This window comes from Pelobates fuscus, chromosome 11, assembly GCF_036172605.1.
Source record: "Pelobates fuscus isolate aPelFus1 chromosome 11, aPelFus1.pri, whole genome shotgun sequence".
Taxonomy (NCBI): Eukaryota; Metazoa; Chordata; class Amphibia; order Anura; family Pelobatidae; genus Pelobates; species Pelobates fuscus.
The window spans coordinates 108,113,317-108,133,189 of NC_086327.1; the positions used below are offsets into that span (position 1 = coordinate 108,113,317).

The 19,873-nt window shown below is 41.5% G+C and overlaps 1 protein-coding gene across 3 annotated transcripts in view; it reads right to left on the minus strand.

Moving 5' to 3' along the window:
* NADK (NAD kinase) overlaps nt 1-19,873 on the minus strand; it is a 110,147-nt gene that overhangs the window by 24,436 nt on the left and 65,838 nt on the right. For all 3 annotated transcript variants that reach the window (XM_063436388.1, XM_063436386.1, XM_063436387.1), the window contains exons 2-3: nt 17,441-17,660; nt 8,176-8,259 (exon numbers count right to left, since the gene is read on the minus strand). In XM_063436388.1, the coding sequence (XP_063292458.1) occupies nt 8,176-8,259; nt 17,441-17,619 (263 nt within the window). In that variant the 5' untranslated portion in view covers nt 17,620-17,660. The remainder of the gene's footprint in view (nt 1-8,175; nt 8,260-17,440; nt 17,661-19,873) is intronic.

Here is a 19,873-nt window from a genome sequence, read left to right on the forward strand (position 1 = left end):
AACTGAGCTCCTTGTCTTTCCTCCTCCTAATACTGATCCTCCTCTTTCGCTCTCCCTTCAAGTTTGTGGTATCCACATCAGTCCATCCTTGCAAGCGCGCAGTCTTCGCATCATACTTGATTCTGGCCTCACCTTTGAGCCTCACATCCAGTATGTTGCCAAATCCTGTAGATTCCATCTTAAAAACATAGCCCGCATCCACCCCTTTCTTACGCAAGATGCTAGCAAGGAGCTTGTCCATGCTCTAGTAATTTCCCGCATGGATTATTGTAACCCTCTCCTAATTGGTCTTCCCAAAAGCCGTATTGCCCCGCTACAGTCTGTAATGAATGCAGCCGCCAGACTGATTTTCCTCTCTAGTCGGTCCTCTCACACCTCACCCCTCTGTCAACACTGAACAATTCTAACTCCTCTTATATATCTCTTCATAGATCCATAGTTATGCCCCTTCTCAGTCTCTCCGCTCTGCCCGTGACCTTCTCCTGTCCGCTGCTAGCACACGTACGGCCAACTCACGCTTGCAGGACGTCTCGCGGGCGGCTCCCTTCCTATGGATTAGCCTGCCTACTGCCATCAGACTCTCCCCTAGTCTTCAATCGTTTAAGAAGTGCCTTAAAACCCATCTCTTTAGGAAAGCTTATGCCTTCCCAGAGTAAACTCTACCTCACATACCTGTCTCCTAAAGGGCAACACTCTACTCTCTCCTCCAGCTCTGCTTCACTCCCAAATTATTTGATTGCTAGTTCCTGTCCTAATGTGTTTTGTACCCCACCTCCTATAGAATGTAAGCTCGTTTGAGCAGGGTCCTCTTCAGCCTATTGTTCCTGTAAGTTTTCTTGTAATTATCCTATTGACAGTTAAATCCCCCCTTCTCATAATATTGTAAAGCGCTACAGAATCTGTTGGCGCTATATAACTGATAATCATATTTAAGTTAAACCCATATTTAACGGATACAAGCCTGATTAAAGGTAGTAAAGAATATTTTTTAAAGAAATATGACAGTGTGAATATAGTGTATGTAAGGAGGAGTTGATAAACTATGTACAAAATGAAAATATAATACACAAACAATAGTTACACACAAAGGACACGGACACACACATTTACACACAGAGGACACTGACAAACACAGACACATTTACACACAGAGTTAACTGAGATATGGTATATGGTTGAGATTATGATATGGCAGAAGTATATAGTTATTGACCTCAACAGATTATTTAGGAGTGATTATAATTATAATCAATTTCATTTAACGTGAAGTTCGAGATAAGTGCTGCGGAATATTTTGGCCATACATAAATGCCAATAATAATATTTATTTTAACCCCTTAAGGACACATGACATGTGTGACATGTCATGATTCCCTTTTATTCCAGAAGTTTGGTCCTTAAGGGGTTAAAGATGCAAAGGGTTTTTAATTGGACAGCCAGGGGGCACAATTAAACATTTAGCACCCCTGTATTCTATAAAAAGTGTTGCTACCTGTAAAATCCCTCAGTCAGTTAGCAGGGAATACATAATAAATAAAAATTAAAAAAAACAACAAAAAAAAGAGAGAGAAATTATTAAACAAAAACAAAACCTTTTACAGCAGGAAATTGCAATACCAACTTTTCTTGCTGTAGTAAAAAAAAAAACATTTATTTGAACATAACTCAGTGAATCATTTTTTCGTTTTAGGGAGATACCTTTTCCAGTGAAATAATAAACGATAGTTATAAGATATGTTGTAAACGGGTCACTGATCAGTGGATTACGTGTGCCAGAATAACATATGATATAATGTGTAATCACCTACAGGCTGGCTTTATATCCACTCCACGTTTCACTGCATGGGCAGATTAATTCTAAAAGGAATCTGCTGGTGGTAAGAGATTATACTTAGCCAGGAGCCGCACACATGCATGGGCAACCTGACAACTTAACTTTCTGCTGAGGGTAGTAAACGATCGTAAAACTATGACGACAGACATTATTACTAAACAAATACTATCAAAAAGCCGTACAAAACAAATCTGACTCATGTTTGATTTTACTGGATTAACGTCCATAGATATGTGATATTATGTATACGTGTTATGAATACCATGGTTCGGGGTATGTATCTATGTTTCTGGTCAATTATTTTGTTTACTTTTGTTTCTACATATTTGAATGACATATTTGATATTTGCATCGTGAGACTGTAAAAAACAAAACAAAAAAAACAACAGAATTTTGAATTACAAAAAAAATAAAAAAAATTCTTCTTATTCTCACGGTCAGTATACCTGAATGAGAAATGTAATACCATTGAATCAGATTATTGCAAATCTCTTCCCTGTAGATTATGAACCATTTTTTCTGTACAAAATGACAACCTTGCCCAGAAGAAAAATGTTAAATACTTTGCCTTCATCTTTGAGAGCATTGCTTTGTTTCACTCACACCTCCAGCAAAGGTTGTTAAAGAAACACTCCAAGCACCATAACCACTACAGCGCTTTTGTTCTTATGGTGCCCAGAGTGTCCTGGTTACGTAGTCAAGCCATTTGCAAATGGCCTGCCAATTTATCTGGGATCTGCTGGGAGCCAGTTACAGTCTCCACAAGTGTCAGAAGCTCTCACAGAGCTCCCATTAGCTCTCCTGAGCTAAGCCCTGCAGTACAGGACCAACTAACTGGCCAAGAAAGCGTCAGCTGCAGGCTCTCAGCCAGTAAGCCAAGCCCTGCACCACCAGCCTTAGCACAATGCAAGAGCTTCTAACTCTCCTGGAAAAGCCCCCCCCCCCCCCCCCCCCCAGGTGTCTATACAAATGCAAGGTTTTGCAGTTTGCAAACAGTTTGACTACTTACCCTGGGTGGGGGCCAGGGTTCTCTTTGTACCATAACCGTAAGTGCTTTAGTAGTTATGGTGCTTTGAGTGGTTAACAACTGAAGGGTATGTATACAGTGGAAACATTGCCCGTCTAAGAAACAATGCTCCTCAAGGATGCAGGAGTAGAAAAACAAACAAGCAAGGTTGTTAAGATGACCAAAGGACACGGTTAGAAAATGACTTGTCACAACGTCTCTCTTTAAATGTGCATCCGAGTCAATACTGGGTCAGTCCATCAAGTGGACCAATAATTATAAAGTTGGCCATTTTTATTTTCCCTTTCCTTTTTTTTTTTTTTTAAATTGATTAGCTGTATGTATGTGTTGGTACTGGAAAACCACCAGTTTTTTTTTTTTTATATTACTGCAGTTACCACGGCAGCCATCTTTGTGTTATGATGCCTGACAAAATTTGTTATACAAATCTTTGCTGAAATCTCAATATCTCAGCTCAAGATGGCCGTAGCTCCATGGACCAAAAACTGATCATTAGAGCACGTTACAAGGTACATATACATTTATAAACATTTTGCACATTCTTGCTCTTCAGATTTAAGCCCTAATGTAATGCTCAAGACTAACAAAAGTTTAATTCTAGGGTCAATTTTTAATTGTAATGCTGTGAGTATTAGTCCTAGTTTTCTATGGGGTACCAGTGTAAGTATAGTGTGCATGCAGAACATTTCATGTTTGAGACTTTTATTTTTATTTTATGGGATGAGAGTGAAATTATTTTAACACTTCCCCTCACTTTCGGGTTCAATACATATAGATGTACATGTCACTTATAATGTGCTCTACAGTTCAGAGCAAAGAGCTAGGACAATTCTAAGCAGATATATTGAGGTTTCCATAAACATGTGTATAACCAAAATTTGTCATGTGCCTTGATACAAACATGGCCGCCAGGTTAAACCAAGTAAAATTAAAATAAATAAATAAAAACTGGTGGCTTTGCAATACATAGAGATAATCATTCAACATTAGGAAAATTCAAACGAAAGAGGAACCAGCTTTCTCTCTGAATGATCAAATTAATGGCGGAGTAAAAAGGGAAATAAAAAGTAAATTATAACATGCCCATATGACTGGCCACCTGGCGTAATACCCACAAACTCCAGACCACGGCTGGTTGAGACCGGTTGGAGGGGGCTGATAAATATTTAGTTAGCATCTTCTTTAGCAAACAAAATCTATAATGTATCTCACTGATATATGATACAGTCATTGCCTAAGGAAATGTCATTACTTTACATTAAGTATGCTGAACTTGAAAATTAACTGGATATGCCTTTCCCAGCCGTGTGATATAACAGAAAAGGAATTGGGAAAGATCATTATTCTGACACGTTAGATTTACTAAACAACAAATGTTGGTGATTTTTTTCCAGATAAGTTATTGTTGCCTCAGTTTAACCATTCCGATTTTATTCCCCAACTCCGCCTAAATCACAGCTTGGATATTCTAGCTTCAAAATTTCAATCTGGGTTTTAATGCTTATTATGTCAAACATTAGGGTGTATTTTAAACCTGCCTTGTGCCCTAATGCAGTTGCTGCTTACCTATTGACTCACTGGTCCCCAAATCACCTCGCATATGCTTATGAAGGTGCCAAGATGGTCTGGCACAGATAAAAAGGGCAGAAAAACTAATTAGTAAGGAACGTGAATGGTGAAGTGTCAACTTAAGAAGCACCAGACTTGGTTTTAAAACAATACCTAATAATATTGAATGTACAGTTCCATTTGGCTGACTGTGCTACACCACAATGGTCAAAAGCCATTTATTTATATTTAATCATAAGCAAATATCAGAAATGATGAACAACAACGCCTACAACTGAATTTATGAACAGAGAAGGTTCATTCCAGGTTTGGGACGTAAGGCCATTTTAGACGTGCATATCCTCAAGTTGTCCTGACAAATTGCCAAAATAAATAAAGGATTGGACTTCACTATGCAAAGTACTAACCCATTTTTTTCCCATAAAAGCTCCTGCAACACAACATATTAGTACACAATCCATGTAACAGCACAATAATGGCCCAAATGAAAATTGGAGACGAGAAAGTAATCAACTAAAAAATTCTTGCTTTTCCAATATCAGTGAAACTGTGGCAAATGGAATTAAAAAAAAAAATAGACAGTTAAAGGATTGCTATAACCCTCTTTGACATGCTCGTTTTTTACAGTGCACCCCTTATTTTTGTTAAAAAACAGTCATTATTTAATATAAAACCTTGAATCCAATTCTGGATGAGGGTCTTACACACCCTGTCTGACGTCTCTCCCCTCCGCTCCCTGGTCCAGAGAGCATGTGTTCTCGCTTAGCTGATGAGGGGAGGGATAGAGGGAGGGTAATTTTTTTTTTTATTTTATTTTTTTTAAAGGGACACAATAGTCACCTGAACAGCTAGAACTTATTGTATTTGTTCTGGTGAGTATAATCATTCCCTTCAGATTTTTTTGCAGGAAAAACTGTCTTGTCAGAGAAAAGGCAGTGTTTACATTACAGCCTAGGGATACCTCCACTGGCCATTTCTGAGATGGCTATTGAAGGTATTTCTTCGGGCAGTGCAAAGCACTGACATTCATGGTGTCCACCCTCTGCATGGAGACACTGAATGTTACTCATAGAGGTGGATTGATCTAATATATCTCTATGAGGAGATGCTGATTGGAGATGCTGTGTTAGACTTGTGCTGGCTCTCCCCTGATTTGCCTTTTTCAAAGTCTCAGCCAATCCTATTCGAAAGCATTGTGATTGTCTCAAACCACCACTTCTGATTATGTCAGCCAAGCAGGCAGATCAGGTGCACAGCCAGCAGCAGCAGACTGGAGTAAATGTAAGATTTTGCTATATTTAGGGAGGGCAAGGGGTGGCCAGGAGTGCTACAGCGTTAGGAATGCATGTTTGTGTTCCTGACCATATAGTGTTCCTGACCCTATAGTGTTCCTTTAATATATTTCTGCAATGGATGGAGGTGGGGTAGAGGACAAAGGAAGTTGGTGGGGGGGAGGTAACAGTCCCTTGCACAGATGATTGCTCAGTATGTGCAGTGTTTCAAGCAGAAACACTGGAGGTACAGATTCCTACCACCATACCCACTTCTAAAAGCAGAAGATGTCATGGTGGTTGGAATAACCATTTAAGACTGAGGTTTAAGGTTATTTTGATCCCCGGGATTAGACATTTGGCCTGCTGTGGCCACCACTGCAGAGCCCCTGAAAAATGTAAGTACTTGTACTTGGAACTGAGCCTCTGGCAGTCCAGATCTACAATACTTCAGGTGCTGGGAACCCTCTGTTTTTTTGTGAAAAAGCTTGTAAACTATTCTCTGTATTAGCCTGTTTTCACTAAGCATATATTAACTGTTAGAATTGATGGAAACAAAATAGGTCCAGATAAGATCCCTATGCAGGTCCCATGTATGAAGTTGGTGGTCAGTTTAAAATGTAAAACAAGGTACACTTTGCCGTGCATGCACACTAGCCTCCCAATGCTTTTCTGCTGAGAAACAATGTATTGGCTGAAAACAGGAGTGTGTTGCCATGGCAAAAGGAGTGTTCAGAGGGAGTAAAGGCAAGTAAACTCACATTTTAAACCATCACGGGGGGACACCCACATAGGTAGGGGATCACTATAGTGTTAGGAAAAAATCCTAATCCTAATGCTATAGTGTACCTTTAGGTATTTAAGCAGTCTGATATAACTTCTGTCTTTGTTACATATGTGCCAACTTTGGCCTTCAGTATTATAATACCTCCTGTCAATTTTGCTCACTGACAAGGTGTATTTACTAAACTTTGTAACAATAACCAAGTTGGGGACATTGTTCCAAAACACCTGTTTTTGCCTAAATTTAATTTAGTTTCCATTTAGATAATAAATCCCTGATAAGTTTACAGAATGCCATGTTTTTATTTATTTTATCTGGGCTATTGAGTGTGTAATTATGTTTTTGTTCCCTCATTTTTTGTGTAGCCTCAAATTGTTATCTCTATTGGATCCAGTATGCCTTTAAAGGGACACTATAGTCACCAGAATCCCTTCAACTCAATGTTGTGGTTCTGGTGTCTATAGTATGTCCCTTCAGTGTTTTTACTTTTTTTTTTTTTTACTGTATATACATGTACAGTTTTGTACATTTTTACTTTTTTTTTACTGTATATACATGTACATTGTTGCCTTGTAACACTTCTCGTGGCAGTCACTCAGATGGCCACTAGAGGTGCTTCCTAGTGTGCAGCACTGGCGTTTAGTGTATCCACCCTCTGCATGGAGACGCTGAACATTCCCAGTAGAGATGCTGATTGGCACAGTGTGGCGTTTTGTCGTGCATGCACAATAGCCGCCCTTGGCTAAGATCATCAAGACTAGTGAGGCGTTGCAGAAAATATGAGTGAAAATGTCGCCCTATGATAGGACTATAGAGCCAGGAATTCATGTTTGTATTACTGACACTATAGTGTTCCGTTAATATATAAGCTATCTTTAGACCATCAATATTATTATATTAAACCCCATTAGTTTTCTTTTATCTCGGATACAATATTTTCAGTAACATTTAAAATACAATTTTATGCAGGTACATTGCATCCATACTTATCTTAGTCATAGACCTATGTGCTAAAAACAAAGGCTTGACACAAATGCACATAGTGTATTGAAAAGGAGAAGCCGTTTCTGTACTTTTCCCCATTATCAGCAAGGTCACATATTAAAGGCAAAAGTAATGTATTTCAGAAAACCACGCTCACAACAGATAAAAGCACTTTCTTTCCATGTACATGTTTTACCGTGAGAAAAGAGGCTGTCTGGAAACAGCTTGTCCTTGGGGCTCGGCAGATTCCTACTAAAAACCTTGCTTTTCAATCAGACAACCTTCAGATGTTCGTTTCTGGGTGACCCCTACATTCAGTTATAGACTTTGGTTTGTGTCTACTGGCAGGAATAACCGCTAATCAGAAATGGACTACACTGCACATATCACTTAGACCGGGATGATTTATTTTAATAATTTTTTTATGTTTTACTTCTGATGACTGAGGGGGGGGGGGGAGAGGAGAGCTCTAAAATGTGCACTCAAAAAAATTCAATTTACTATTCTAAACATTCAGCACCACAATAATAGTATATTTGTATCCAGTTATTTTACAGTCAGTAAAGGAAGCGCAAGACTTTGCTCCCGCACTCCATACGGAAGACTTAAAAAGCATTAATTCCTCTAGACCTGCATATGTTTAAAATTGATGATGCCTTTGGAAAAAAATAGATTATATATACCGTATATATAGAAAATAACTTACATGATTGTTTTCGGATTTTGCAGCATACAGGCCTTTGGTCCGAATGTGGTTACTGGGCATGGTCCATGCATCGATCGAGTTCTCCTGAATAAAAAAGACACACGTTAGACCACTGGAAAGGAAGATAGCATAATTCTGTCTCAAAAGCCACAACCAAAAATCTATTTTCTCTTTCTCCCCTTTCACAATATATACATATACACACTCTAATAAAAATAGTAAGCATCCCAGGCTCTCCTAAAAGGCCAACAGAACTGCACACGATTAGTAGTGTGTCTTTAACCTCTTAAGAAGCAATGATGCTCTGTGCAATTATCTAATCGGCAAGGACATGCTGCCTATTTATTGTTCTGGCATAACAGGAGTGAAATGATCCATACCATCACTGACACACAGACATATCGATCGTCATTGATTCTAGAGGTTAATAACCTTCTCCGTGTGTTATCTGTAAGTTACTTATTATCTCCAACGTAATCTTCACTGGACAGGTAGTCCACAAAAGCTTCAGTACCAAATGATTTACTGGTAGAGAAAAATAACTAGTCCTAAAACATCTAAAAGATAGTGAGAAGGATAGTACAGAACACCCTCTAACTGCATTTATCTATACTGTGAATAAAACAGTGGAGTGTCTGTATTGTTCCATTACAGTATTTAGCACAGAGTCCACTATTTAAGTTTACTCCATCATGTTGGCTGCACCACTAATAAAGCTGAGTGCACTGCATATGACAGTCTGCCTCTTCTTGTGAGTTCTCGTCAGCTTCATTCTGATTTGCTTCGGGGAAAAAAGAAAACCCCAGAGCAGACAAGAACTGTCTGAACCATCCACCATTGAACCATGCACTGAGCTTAAGATCTTTAGGTTATTCTGTGCCCACTATGTTGTGTAAGCACAGTTTCTGACAGCAATGTTCCAACGTAGTCTACTCATTTCCTTTCTAAAAGCAAATGCTTGATTACTGGCCGAGTTTTCTAATCTGACAGCAACGTGTTCTTAGAATACTCTTACTCTTATTTCAGTTAGTTTCTACCATCTCAGCGGATGCGGATCCCAGAATCTACAACTCTACAAGTGTAATTCTGGATCGTTATCCATAAAATGTTCCTTCCTCCAAGAGATTCTATAGTTAGAGGGAGAGAGTGTAGATAATCTAACTCACCTGCAGGGAATTGACAACTTCATTCACTTGTTTAACTTCCAAATTTCTGCATAGCAGGTAGAGCCACAAATATTGTCTAGTTAGTGGGGGCAGTGTGTTTTGCTCCTGTTTTTTCCATTACCTACATCAGGGGTAGATAACCTTCAGCACTCCATGTGTTCTGGACTACATCTCCCCTGATGCTTTGCCAGCATTATGGGAACGTAGTCCTCCCCACCGCATGTGCTAAAAGTTGCCTATCCCAGACCTATAACAACATTTGGCCACTCTGGATGCTTATTTCAATGGACTGAAAAGGCAATTTGTAGTTCTTAAAGGGACGCTCTAGGCCAGGGCTTCCCAAACTTTTATGGCCCGAGACCCACTTTCAAAATGGTAATTTTTCGAGACCCACTTGCTTTTTTTAATGCATATTTTAAAAAGTGAACACCAAGACAATCCGCTTTAGAGGCATACAATTGGCACACCATAGCAATCCGCTTTAGATGTACACCATGGCAATTGCTTTTAGAGGCATAAATCTGGCACACCATGGCAAACAGCTTAAGAGGCATACAATTGGCACACTATAGCAATCCGCTTTAGAGGCATACAGTTGGCATACCATGGCAATCAGCTTTAGAGGCTTACAATTGGCACACCATGGCAATCAGTTTTACAGGCATACAATTGGAACATTATGGCAGCTTTAGATGCATAAAATTGGTACATTATGGCAATCAGTTTTACATGTATAAACTTGGCACATCATGGCAACTTTAGGTGCATAAAATTGGCACACCCGTGCAATCAGTTTTAGAGGCTTACAAATGGAACACTATGGCAACCAGGTTTAGAGGCATACAATTGGAACATCAGGGCAGCTTTAAATACATAAACTTGGCACACCATGGCAATCAGCTTTAGATGCATAAACTTGGCATATCATGGCAATCACTTTTAGATGCACAAACTTGGCACATCATGGCAATCAGCTTCAGAGGCATACAATTGGCAGTCAGATGCATTAAATTGGCACTCCATGGCAATCAGCTTTAAAAGCATACAATTGGCACACCATGGCAATCAGCTTTAGATGCATAAAATTGGCATATCGTGGCAGTTTTAGAGGCATAATTTGGCATATCATGGCAGTTTTAGATGCATAATGTTGATATATCATGGCAGTTTTAGAGGCAGAAACTTTGCATATCATGGCAATCAGTTTTAGAGGCATACAACTGCTTACTCACAGACTCAGTCAGAATCAGACGTTGTGTCCTGCTCATCCAGGCCCCTCGCATTGATTATCCCAGTGGTGGAACTAATGTAGAGAGAGCCCTGGTGCAAGTATGCTTTCTGGGGCCCCCTCTAGTGCAATTGTGGCCAAAAGGTAGATCTCCACCTGTCGGAGAACTTCAACAATGCTATGCCTGCTGGGAATCTACCATTTGTCCATCGTTGCAGGGTTATATTTGTGAGCAGTGTTTGAGCGTTTAAATGTAAGCATGTTTGTGTATTAAAGGACCACTATAGTGCCAGGAAAACAAACTTGTTTTCCTGGCACTAAAGTGCCCCGAGGGTGCCCCCACCCTCAGGGTCCCATTCCCGCCAGGCTGAAGGGAGAGAAAGGGGGTTAAAAACTCACCTTTCTCCAGCGCCGGGCTCCCTTGGCGCTGGGGACTCTCCTCCTTTAGCCGTCATCGGCTGAATGCGCATGCGCGGCAAGAGCCGTGCGCGCATATAGCCAGTCCATAGGAAAGCATTTTCAATGCTTTCCTATGGACGCTGGTGTCTTCTCACTGTGAAAATCACGGTAAGAAGCGCTGAAGCGCCTCTAGCAGCTGTCAATGAGTCAGCCACTAGAGGCTGGATTAACCCATTTGTAAACATAGCAATTTATCTGAAACTGCTATGTTTACAGCAGGCAGGGTTAATCCTAGATGGACCTGGCACCCAGACCACTTAATTAAGCTGAAGTGGTCCTTTAAGTATGTGTGTGCATGTATGGGAGTGTTTGTATGTACTGTTGCCATTGGAATGTAGTGGTGTACTTGTTTGTAATGTTTGCGTCTGAACGCAGGGGTGTTTGAATGTAGTGCTGGACTTTAAATGTAGGTGTGCTTTTTGTGTGTAGTGTCGGTGTTTGAATGAAGGGGTGTTCGTATATCATTTTGGTGTTTTAATACATGGGTGTGTTTGTATGTAATGTTTGCGTTTGATTGCAGTGCGTGTGTAGTGGATGCAGTGTGTGTATATTGTGTATATAAAATATACATATACACAATGTGTGTATGGATGTAAGCATGTTTTTTGCATAGAGTATGTGTGCAGTGTATACACATACAGAGACACACACATACACACATACAGAGACACACACATACACATACTGACACAGCGATACACACACAATGACACTTATTTTCCTACACACAGATACACATACACTCATGTAAACAGATACACACTGACACAAAAGGAGACTCATACACATACACGCAGAGACAGGTGAGGGTGACCGTGTGGTAGGGAGTGTGTGTGCAGGTAACAGTGTAGGGGGGCAGGTTGAAAAAGGGTTACAGTGGGCGGCGGGCAGGGGGAGAAAGTGTTACAGTGGGTGGGCAGGGGAGAGAAAGGGCTATAGTGTAGGGGGCAGGGGGAGAAAGGGCTACAGTGTAGGGGGCAGGGGGAGAAAGGGCTACAGTGGGGGCAGAGGGGGCTACAGTGGGGGGGCAGGGGGAGAGAGGGCTACAGTGGGGGGCAGGGGGAGAGAGGGCTACAGGGCGGGGCAGGGGGAGAGAGGGCTACAGTGGGGGGCAGGGGGAGAGAGGGCTACAGTGGGGGGCAGGGGGAGAGAGGGCTACAGTGGGGGGGGGGCAGGGGGAGAGAAGGCTACAGTGGGGGGGGCAGGAAGAAAATGGGTTACAGTGGGGGAGCAGGGAGAGCAGGCGTTACAGTGTGGGGGGGCAGGGGTTACAGTGGGGAGAGGGGGGCAGGGAGTGAAGGGGTTACAGGGTGGGGAAGGGGCAGGGAGTGAAGGGGTTACAGGGTGGGGAAGGGGCAGGGAGTGAAGTGGTTACAGGGTGGGGAGGGGGCAGGGAGTGAAGTGGTTACAGGGTGGGGAGGGGGCAGGGAGTGAAGGGGTTACAGGGTGGGGAGGGGGCAGTGAGTGAAGGGGTTACAGTTGGGGGGGAAGGGGCAGGGAGTGAAGGGGTTACAGGGTGGGGAGGGGGCAGGGAGTGAAGGGGTTACAGGGTAGGGAGGGGGCAGGGAGTGAAGGGGTTACAGTTGGGGGGGGCAGGGAGTGAAGGGGTTACAGGGTGGGGAGGGGGGCAGGGAGTGAAGGGGTTACAGGGTGGGGAGGGGGCAGGGAGTGAAGGGGTTACAGGGTGGGGAGGGGAAGGGGCAGGGAGTGAAGGGGTTACAGGGTGGGGAGGGGGCAGGGAGTGAAGGGGTTACAGGGTGGGGTGGGGGGCAGTGAGTGAAGGGGTTACAGTTGGGGGGGCAGGGAGTGAAGGGGTTACAGGGTGGGGAGGGGGGCAGTGAGTGAAGGGGTTACAGGGTGGGGAGGGGGGCAGTGAGTGAAGGGGTTACAGGGTGGGGAGGGGGCAGGGAGTGAAGGGGTTACAGGGTGTGGAGGGGGGCAGTGAGTGAAGGGGTTACAGGGTGGGGAGGGGGCAGGGAGTGAAGGGGTTACCGGGTGGGGAGGGGAAGGGGCAGGGAGTGAAGGGGTTACAGTTGGGTGGGGCAGGGAGTTAAGGGGTTACAGGGTGGGGAGGGGGCAGGGAGTGAAGGGGTTACAGGGGGGGGGGGGTAGGGAGAAAATTATTTACATTAGGGGGTCAGGATTTGGGGGCTGTGTCCTACCTTAATTTAATTCCCTGGTGGTCCAGTGTCTCCCTGGTGGTCCAGTGGGGTAACTCTCCGGTCTGCAGCTCCGCCGGGTGCAGAGCTGCAGACAGTGTAATAAAAATCTCGCGAGCTCCCTGAGTGTTGCCATGGTAACGCTCTGGGAGCTCGCGAGACTTCTATCACACAGTCTGCAGCTCTGCACCCGGCGGAGCTGCAGACCGGAGCTGCTGGGCAGATTGATTGGAGGGAGCCCGGCGGCATACAGGGCAGGCCGCCGGGCTCCCTCCTGGTGTCAGTCGTCTGCCTGACTGCCGGCGGCCCTGGATGTGTGGGTCAGCGCGACCCACTGGGAATCGCCCTGCGACCCACCAGTGGGTCGCGACCCACACTTTGGGAACCGCTGCTCTAGGCACTATAACCAATAAATTTAATTTGATTGATTATAGTGCCTGGAGTCCCTTCATTCAGTGCAAAACCATTTTTAAACAGTTTAACGCTGAATGAGGGTGCCTGATCATATTAATTCATGCCAGCAATGAGTGGCTAAGAGAGGACACCTAACATTGTCAGCCAATCATAGCCATCCATTTCTGTACAGGCAAATACTTCCTCATTAGCCCAAGCGACACAGAGGCAATGGGCCATGAAGACCATGAAGAACAGTTTAACAGTGCACAGCATCATGGAACCCCAGATACTATAACCACTTCAATGAGATGAGATGAACAGGTTACAGTGCGTCTTTAACCCCTTAAGGACACATGACGTGTGTGACATGTCATGATTCCCTTTTATTCATGAAGTTTGGTCCTTAAGGGGTTAAACATCTGGGGATCTTCTTTTTGGGACACGTGCTTTAGATGGCTCATTCTATGTTCTTTGTATATGATAAACACTAGTGGTCAATGTTTTAGCTAGTTAGACTGTATTGGGATTGCCTGACATAAAAACATTTATTTGTGAGTCAAATTTGCAGAAACTTGACATTTTTCCCCAGAGACGAGAACCAATATAATTATGTAACTGTACATTAGAAAGATTTTTTTTTCTAATAAACATAGCATGAAGATTATTGAATCCTCATTAGTATCCTTACACCTCCTTTTCTAGGAACAATCATTTGAGACAATGGTTTCAAAACAGCTGCATGATACAAAGAGGCAGAGAGGGAACATCAAACAGGCTAATTTGGTTATTATTCATCTGGCTTTAATTTGCCAGCTGGGGAATAGCATAAATTTATGTATGCGTTGCCTCGAGTCTGCAGTACTGTACAACAGGAAAGCCCAGATTCCATCAATTATAATCAAGATTACTTCCGTCACAAATAATTATTTAGTCTAAGATTTGCAAAAGAAACCTAAAATCAAGTGGAATTTACTTCTACAGGTTATTTAGTACCCTCCTTTCCTATGATTCTAAAAGCAGTTTCAAACAGTATTCAAGTTCTGTTCGGAAATCATTTGAGAGATCTGTCCAATAGAACCAACATGACAAAAGCAGGACTGGATCTTCAAGAAGGGAATTAGGTTATATGGGCTAGGTAGTGGATGGAGCAGAGAAAGTATGCTAAATTGAAGCAGAAAAGGACAGGCTATAGGAAGGGTGTCCAAAGGCTGCTGCTGGGCTGTCTCGTTAGCAGCTGGTCAATCAACTGGAAGCAGACATGTCCAAAGAAAAAAACCCAATTTCTGTACTTTGTATTCGCTTGAAGACTCATTCTTCAACAGGAAAATTTGCTTGGCGATCTATACTTTAATCGAAATAAAAGCACAAAAGGAATTAAGCGCTAAATTAGTCCTGTAGCAACAACTACCATCCAAAGTTTCCTCTTCTTGGCTGTACTGATAGATTCTCACAAAATGTTAGTGGTTGCGCTTCAATTAGGGGTTTATGTAAAATAAAAAAAAACAGAAAGTGATCCAATTGTGGAGTATAAGTGAGAATTGGAGTAAGGTGAATGTGGAAAATCACTTACAATTATTGGAGCTTTCTGAACAGCTCTAAATTCAATTGTGGGCAGAATAATGCCCGCCTTGGTATATACAAGTGCCTTTTTCTTCAGCAGAGTATTATTATATAAAGCAAAAAGGAGAAGCAGTATATAGTGTAGTATTTAGGAAAAATATGGAGATATTTAGTAATACGCGGTAATAAACTCACATGGAAAAGAGTCTTCTTTGGCTCTAGCACAACAGCATTAAGTGGTGTAATCCCCATGTCTGGTTAACGTTCAGCCTGATATTCTCAGTCTTGTCATGCAAGGCTTATATTGTAGGATACAGAAAAAGATCCTACAATATGGTATTGCTAAATCCTTATGGCATAAATGGATATAATCCTTACCAAGGATATTGCAGATGGTATATTGTACTTTGAATGTAATGTACAGTACAACAAAGCACACACTGTATAAAACGTATAACATATGTGACTGTCTGTGTATGACTCCAGAAACATTACGTTCAGAGCATCTGCTACAAATTAGATCTTGGAGTGCTCGTCTTATTTCACTATAATCTACTTTAAATCTAGCTGTCTGGAGGGCCATGAAGGATATCTGTTCAACGCTTACTAATGCAGCTTGGTTGAAGAAGAAAAAAAAAGTGGGAAAAAAAAAAACCACAAAGAAAAAAAGAAAGGCATAGGAATGACATAGTGGTTATATATATGCAGAGTCATGCTTACGCGAATGCTTTTTAAATCCTGTGCTAAACAAATGTGTTACTTTTCTTCGCTGTGTCTCTACTAATGTTTACCTAAGTGTCACCTTTACAAATGATCCGTCACCTAGAAAATATATTTGAAATGAGCTCAAGCAACACAGAGTTGGAGTTGGTTCTTTTTATTTATTTTTAAATGCGCATTATACAACTAATGTGGTTGAAAATATATGTGAAAACTTGTAAAATTGCTTGAAAAAATAAATAAATACCGGTAATCAAATTTGAGATGGCCACTGGAGGTACGTGCATGGACATACAGAACTTTCCTCATAGAGAGGCACTGATTAAATGCATCTCTATGAGGAGATTTGGATTGGCTTTAATTGCCAACTGCCCAAGGCAGTAATGCTGCAACAATCCTATTAATTTCAGTTCTACTGATACGACAGAGGGGAGAGGTAGAGGTATAACCAAACAATAGGGTCACCAGAACCAACTGCTTTTGATATGTAAACATTATGACATTCACACTAAATATCTATGTATTGATGTGTATTCCTATATCTGTAACATTTTAAAGTGGCTCTGTCACACTCCTCCGTGCAAAAATGAGTAGTTCCTAAAGATAGAATCTTTAGAAAATACTCATATTGACGGTGTTGAAATTTCCCTGAAATTCCAACCCAGTCAAAAGATGTAGTGAGGCAAAGTAGGGACTACTTTGTCTCCGTATTTTTCTTACGTCTGACAGACGATGGCGATGACGAGCAGAAGACTATGGCGGCACCTGAGAGGTAAACGCTCAGGTAAGTAGAGCTCACCTTTGCCTAACCCCCGGATACCGTCTGGGGTCTTTGGAAATTATAAAAAGTCCCAAGAAGGTGACAGTGCCACTTGGATTTCTGAATCTAGTGGTATAAGATATATAATGTCACTATTAAGGATAAGTCCCTCAATGATGGGCCTGGCTCCTCCTCCACCAATGTCAGCCAATGAGTGGGATCTAAACCACATGAGAGACATTAGACCTTCCCCATAGAAAAGCATCGACTCAATGTTTTCCTATGGGGATTTAGACAACGCTGGAGGTCCTCATGCAAAGCATGAGGACATCCAGCTTCATTTTACGGAGTCAAACTCTGTGGAGGGCCAGGAAGCGCCTCTAGTGGCCATCTATGTAATTTGCAGCTGCAGGGCTAAGGGGACAGAGACAGTGTACCCAGACCACTTCAGTGAGATGAAGATGTCCTTATAGTGTCCCTTTAATGAAATCAAACATAAGAAACAAAACAAACAAAACCTTTTTTAACCACAAAGAGAACTAGAACATTAGAGTATTGTACATTAATGTTTATTATTTTTTTTGGTTTTTTTTAAGTCATAGGCACCATCTTACTGCAAGTGGTTAAACCATTTATAAACAGTGTAACCTCAAAGTTGTGTAGATGGCACTTGTCAGCTCAGCCTATCTTGTTCTGGTGAAGTCTGAAACTTCAATGAGATAAAGTTGTTATGGTGTCCGGACTTTTCCTTTAACAGAGTCTGCTCCTCAATATGTACTCCAAAAACATTTTTCAAACTGCTCATGTCAAACCTCACCTGAAATCCTTGGTACTTCCAGGACTCGGAGATGCAGACAAGCTTCGGGTTTTTGCCCTCCCTCGGATCGGTTTCCCGCAGCTTGGCTCTTCCTCGCAGTCAAAGGCTGCAAAGTAAGGCGTATCTTCAGAGCTCACACTCGTCTCGCCGGAGCAAAGCTTGCCCTGGGTTCTCTCCATATTGGAATCAGAAATGCTTCACTTACAGAGAAGAAATTTGTCTAGAAATTAAAATAAAGATTCACATATATTAATGTTTCAAAACTGTGCTACAAATAAAAAAAAAAAAAAAGGAAAACGTGGGGAAATCTGAAGTGGGTCAAGATTTGTGAAACAAACCCATTGGGAGATTACCCAACACATTACCTAAGGAAAGCAAACCATTTGTTAATTGCCTAAATAAAAATATCACAACACTATTTCCAGATCACAAACCACATCCCTTTTCCCTGAAAAAAAAAAAAAAAGAACTTCCTTTAACATCAAGTGAAAAACAAAAGCTGTAGGAATTACCTCATTCATGCAAATACCAGTTCCATTCATTTCAACTGAACCAGGAAAGTCTGAACGTGGCCCCAAATTTGGTAGACTACAAGCCCCAGAATTCCCGACCAGTAAACCAGCGTGAAGATTAAAGGAAACTCCACCCAGCCTGCTCTATTGTTTGACAAAGATACAATTCAGGGAGTACAGAAACTGTAAACAAAGAGCTTTCTATTGCAAAAGCATGCTACAATGTTACTAAACTAACCACAAGAAAAAAGAAAATCAAAAACAGATTTAGACTCCACGGACTAATGAATCTATGTGTGTGTTAGCCTTACTTTTTTTTGAAGCACATATGCATTTCATTTTCAGGATCTTCATACATAAATCCCAAGAAGTCAGTATTTGCACTATTCCCTCCATTGAATTAATTTCTTGTTAAAGAACTGTGCCCCAAACATCACTAAACCCCTCAAAAATTTAAGGACAACATGGTTTATTTATACTGATCAACTTCTTCCTACGTGGTGACAGCACAGGTACTGACAACTCTTTAGCACTGGCATATTATGTCCTGGTCGTTCGTACAGGTAGAAAATGTCCAAAATGTTTGGCCCCAACCTTGTACAGATCCCAAGTTCATCATAACACATGGGTGACACGATTGTAAGGAAGACAAGAGTGTGAGATTGTGCGGATTATTATAACTAAATCATCAGTGAGTATAAATCATTTCTTAATACAGAGTACACAGTCTCACTACTAGGATACCAAAACCCAAGCTCAAGGTCACATGACGCGATACCACGAAGGCCAAATGTAGCGGTCTAAAAAGAATTGTCTGGAAAACTTTGTATCTGAAATAAGCATCCACAGATGTAAAACCATAAAGGGAAAACAAACTAAGCAAAATGCATACATGGAAAATAATGGAAGCAACCTTGGAGAACCACACCAGGGGTAAAGTTCACCCACAAACAATTGCCCTGGAAGAGTGTATATGGGCATAGAAAGGAAATGTAGGTCTTGTTTTTAGTGAAAAATTATTATTAACTAAAACTACACTTCCAAAAGGCAAGTTAAAACGAGCACTCCTTGTATCCAAGATAAACAGAGAATCAGACTCCTAGATTCTATTCGAATGAATAGAGAAACATAGAGCAGGAGAACCCTCTGAAGGTTCTCCTGCTGTCAGTCACAGCAACTACAGCACATCCCTTGTATTTGCTGTGCTTATTCCTATAGCAATCATGTCATCAGTTTTGGAAGAAGAGCATAGGAATTGAGTGAGAAATATCACTATTCAAATACCAATGCATTGGAAATTAATTCAGCTTGTTGGCGTCCGAGGTAAAACCTAATGCTACATTACCTTAATACCCATTGACCCTGCATGATGACGGCACCGGCAGCACTGGAGATAAGGTAAGTACTTCATTAAAGTCTCCAAAAGTATGGAATTTATAATTATATTCATGGCTTAAGGAAATGTTCTAAATTAAAGTGAACCTGTAATGACAGATTCATTTTAAACTAACATGTGGACACAAACAAGATCAGAATCAATGAAACATGACTATGGCATACAACAAAACCACTAATGAAAAGACATTATAAAATATGCATCTGCTATTTACTCATTAATGCATTCTTTTGTCACAGATACTGATGTTAAGGCTGCAGCTATTGAAGTCTCTCTATGGCTTTTTCCTCTGTCTCAGAAGTAAACTGTAAGGGGTGTTGCTGAGGTCACAAAATTTAAATATATATATTTTTATAACACATGTATAGCAGTCTTTAAAGGCACCTTAACCAACATAACCATTATAACTCACTGCAGTGTTTATGTTGTCTACAGCAGAGCTCGACAAATCCCAGGCGCCAGTTCACTATGGCGCCTAGGAATTTTGCCTTGGTGCCTGGGATATGTGAGCCTGTTATTTCGGAA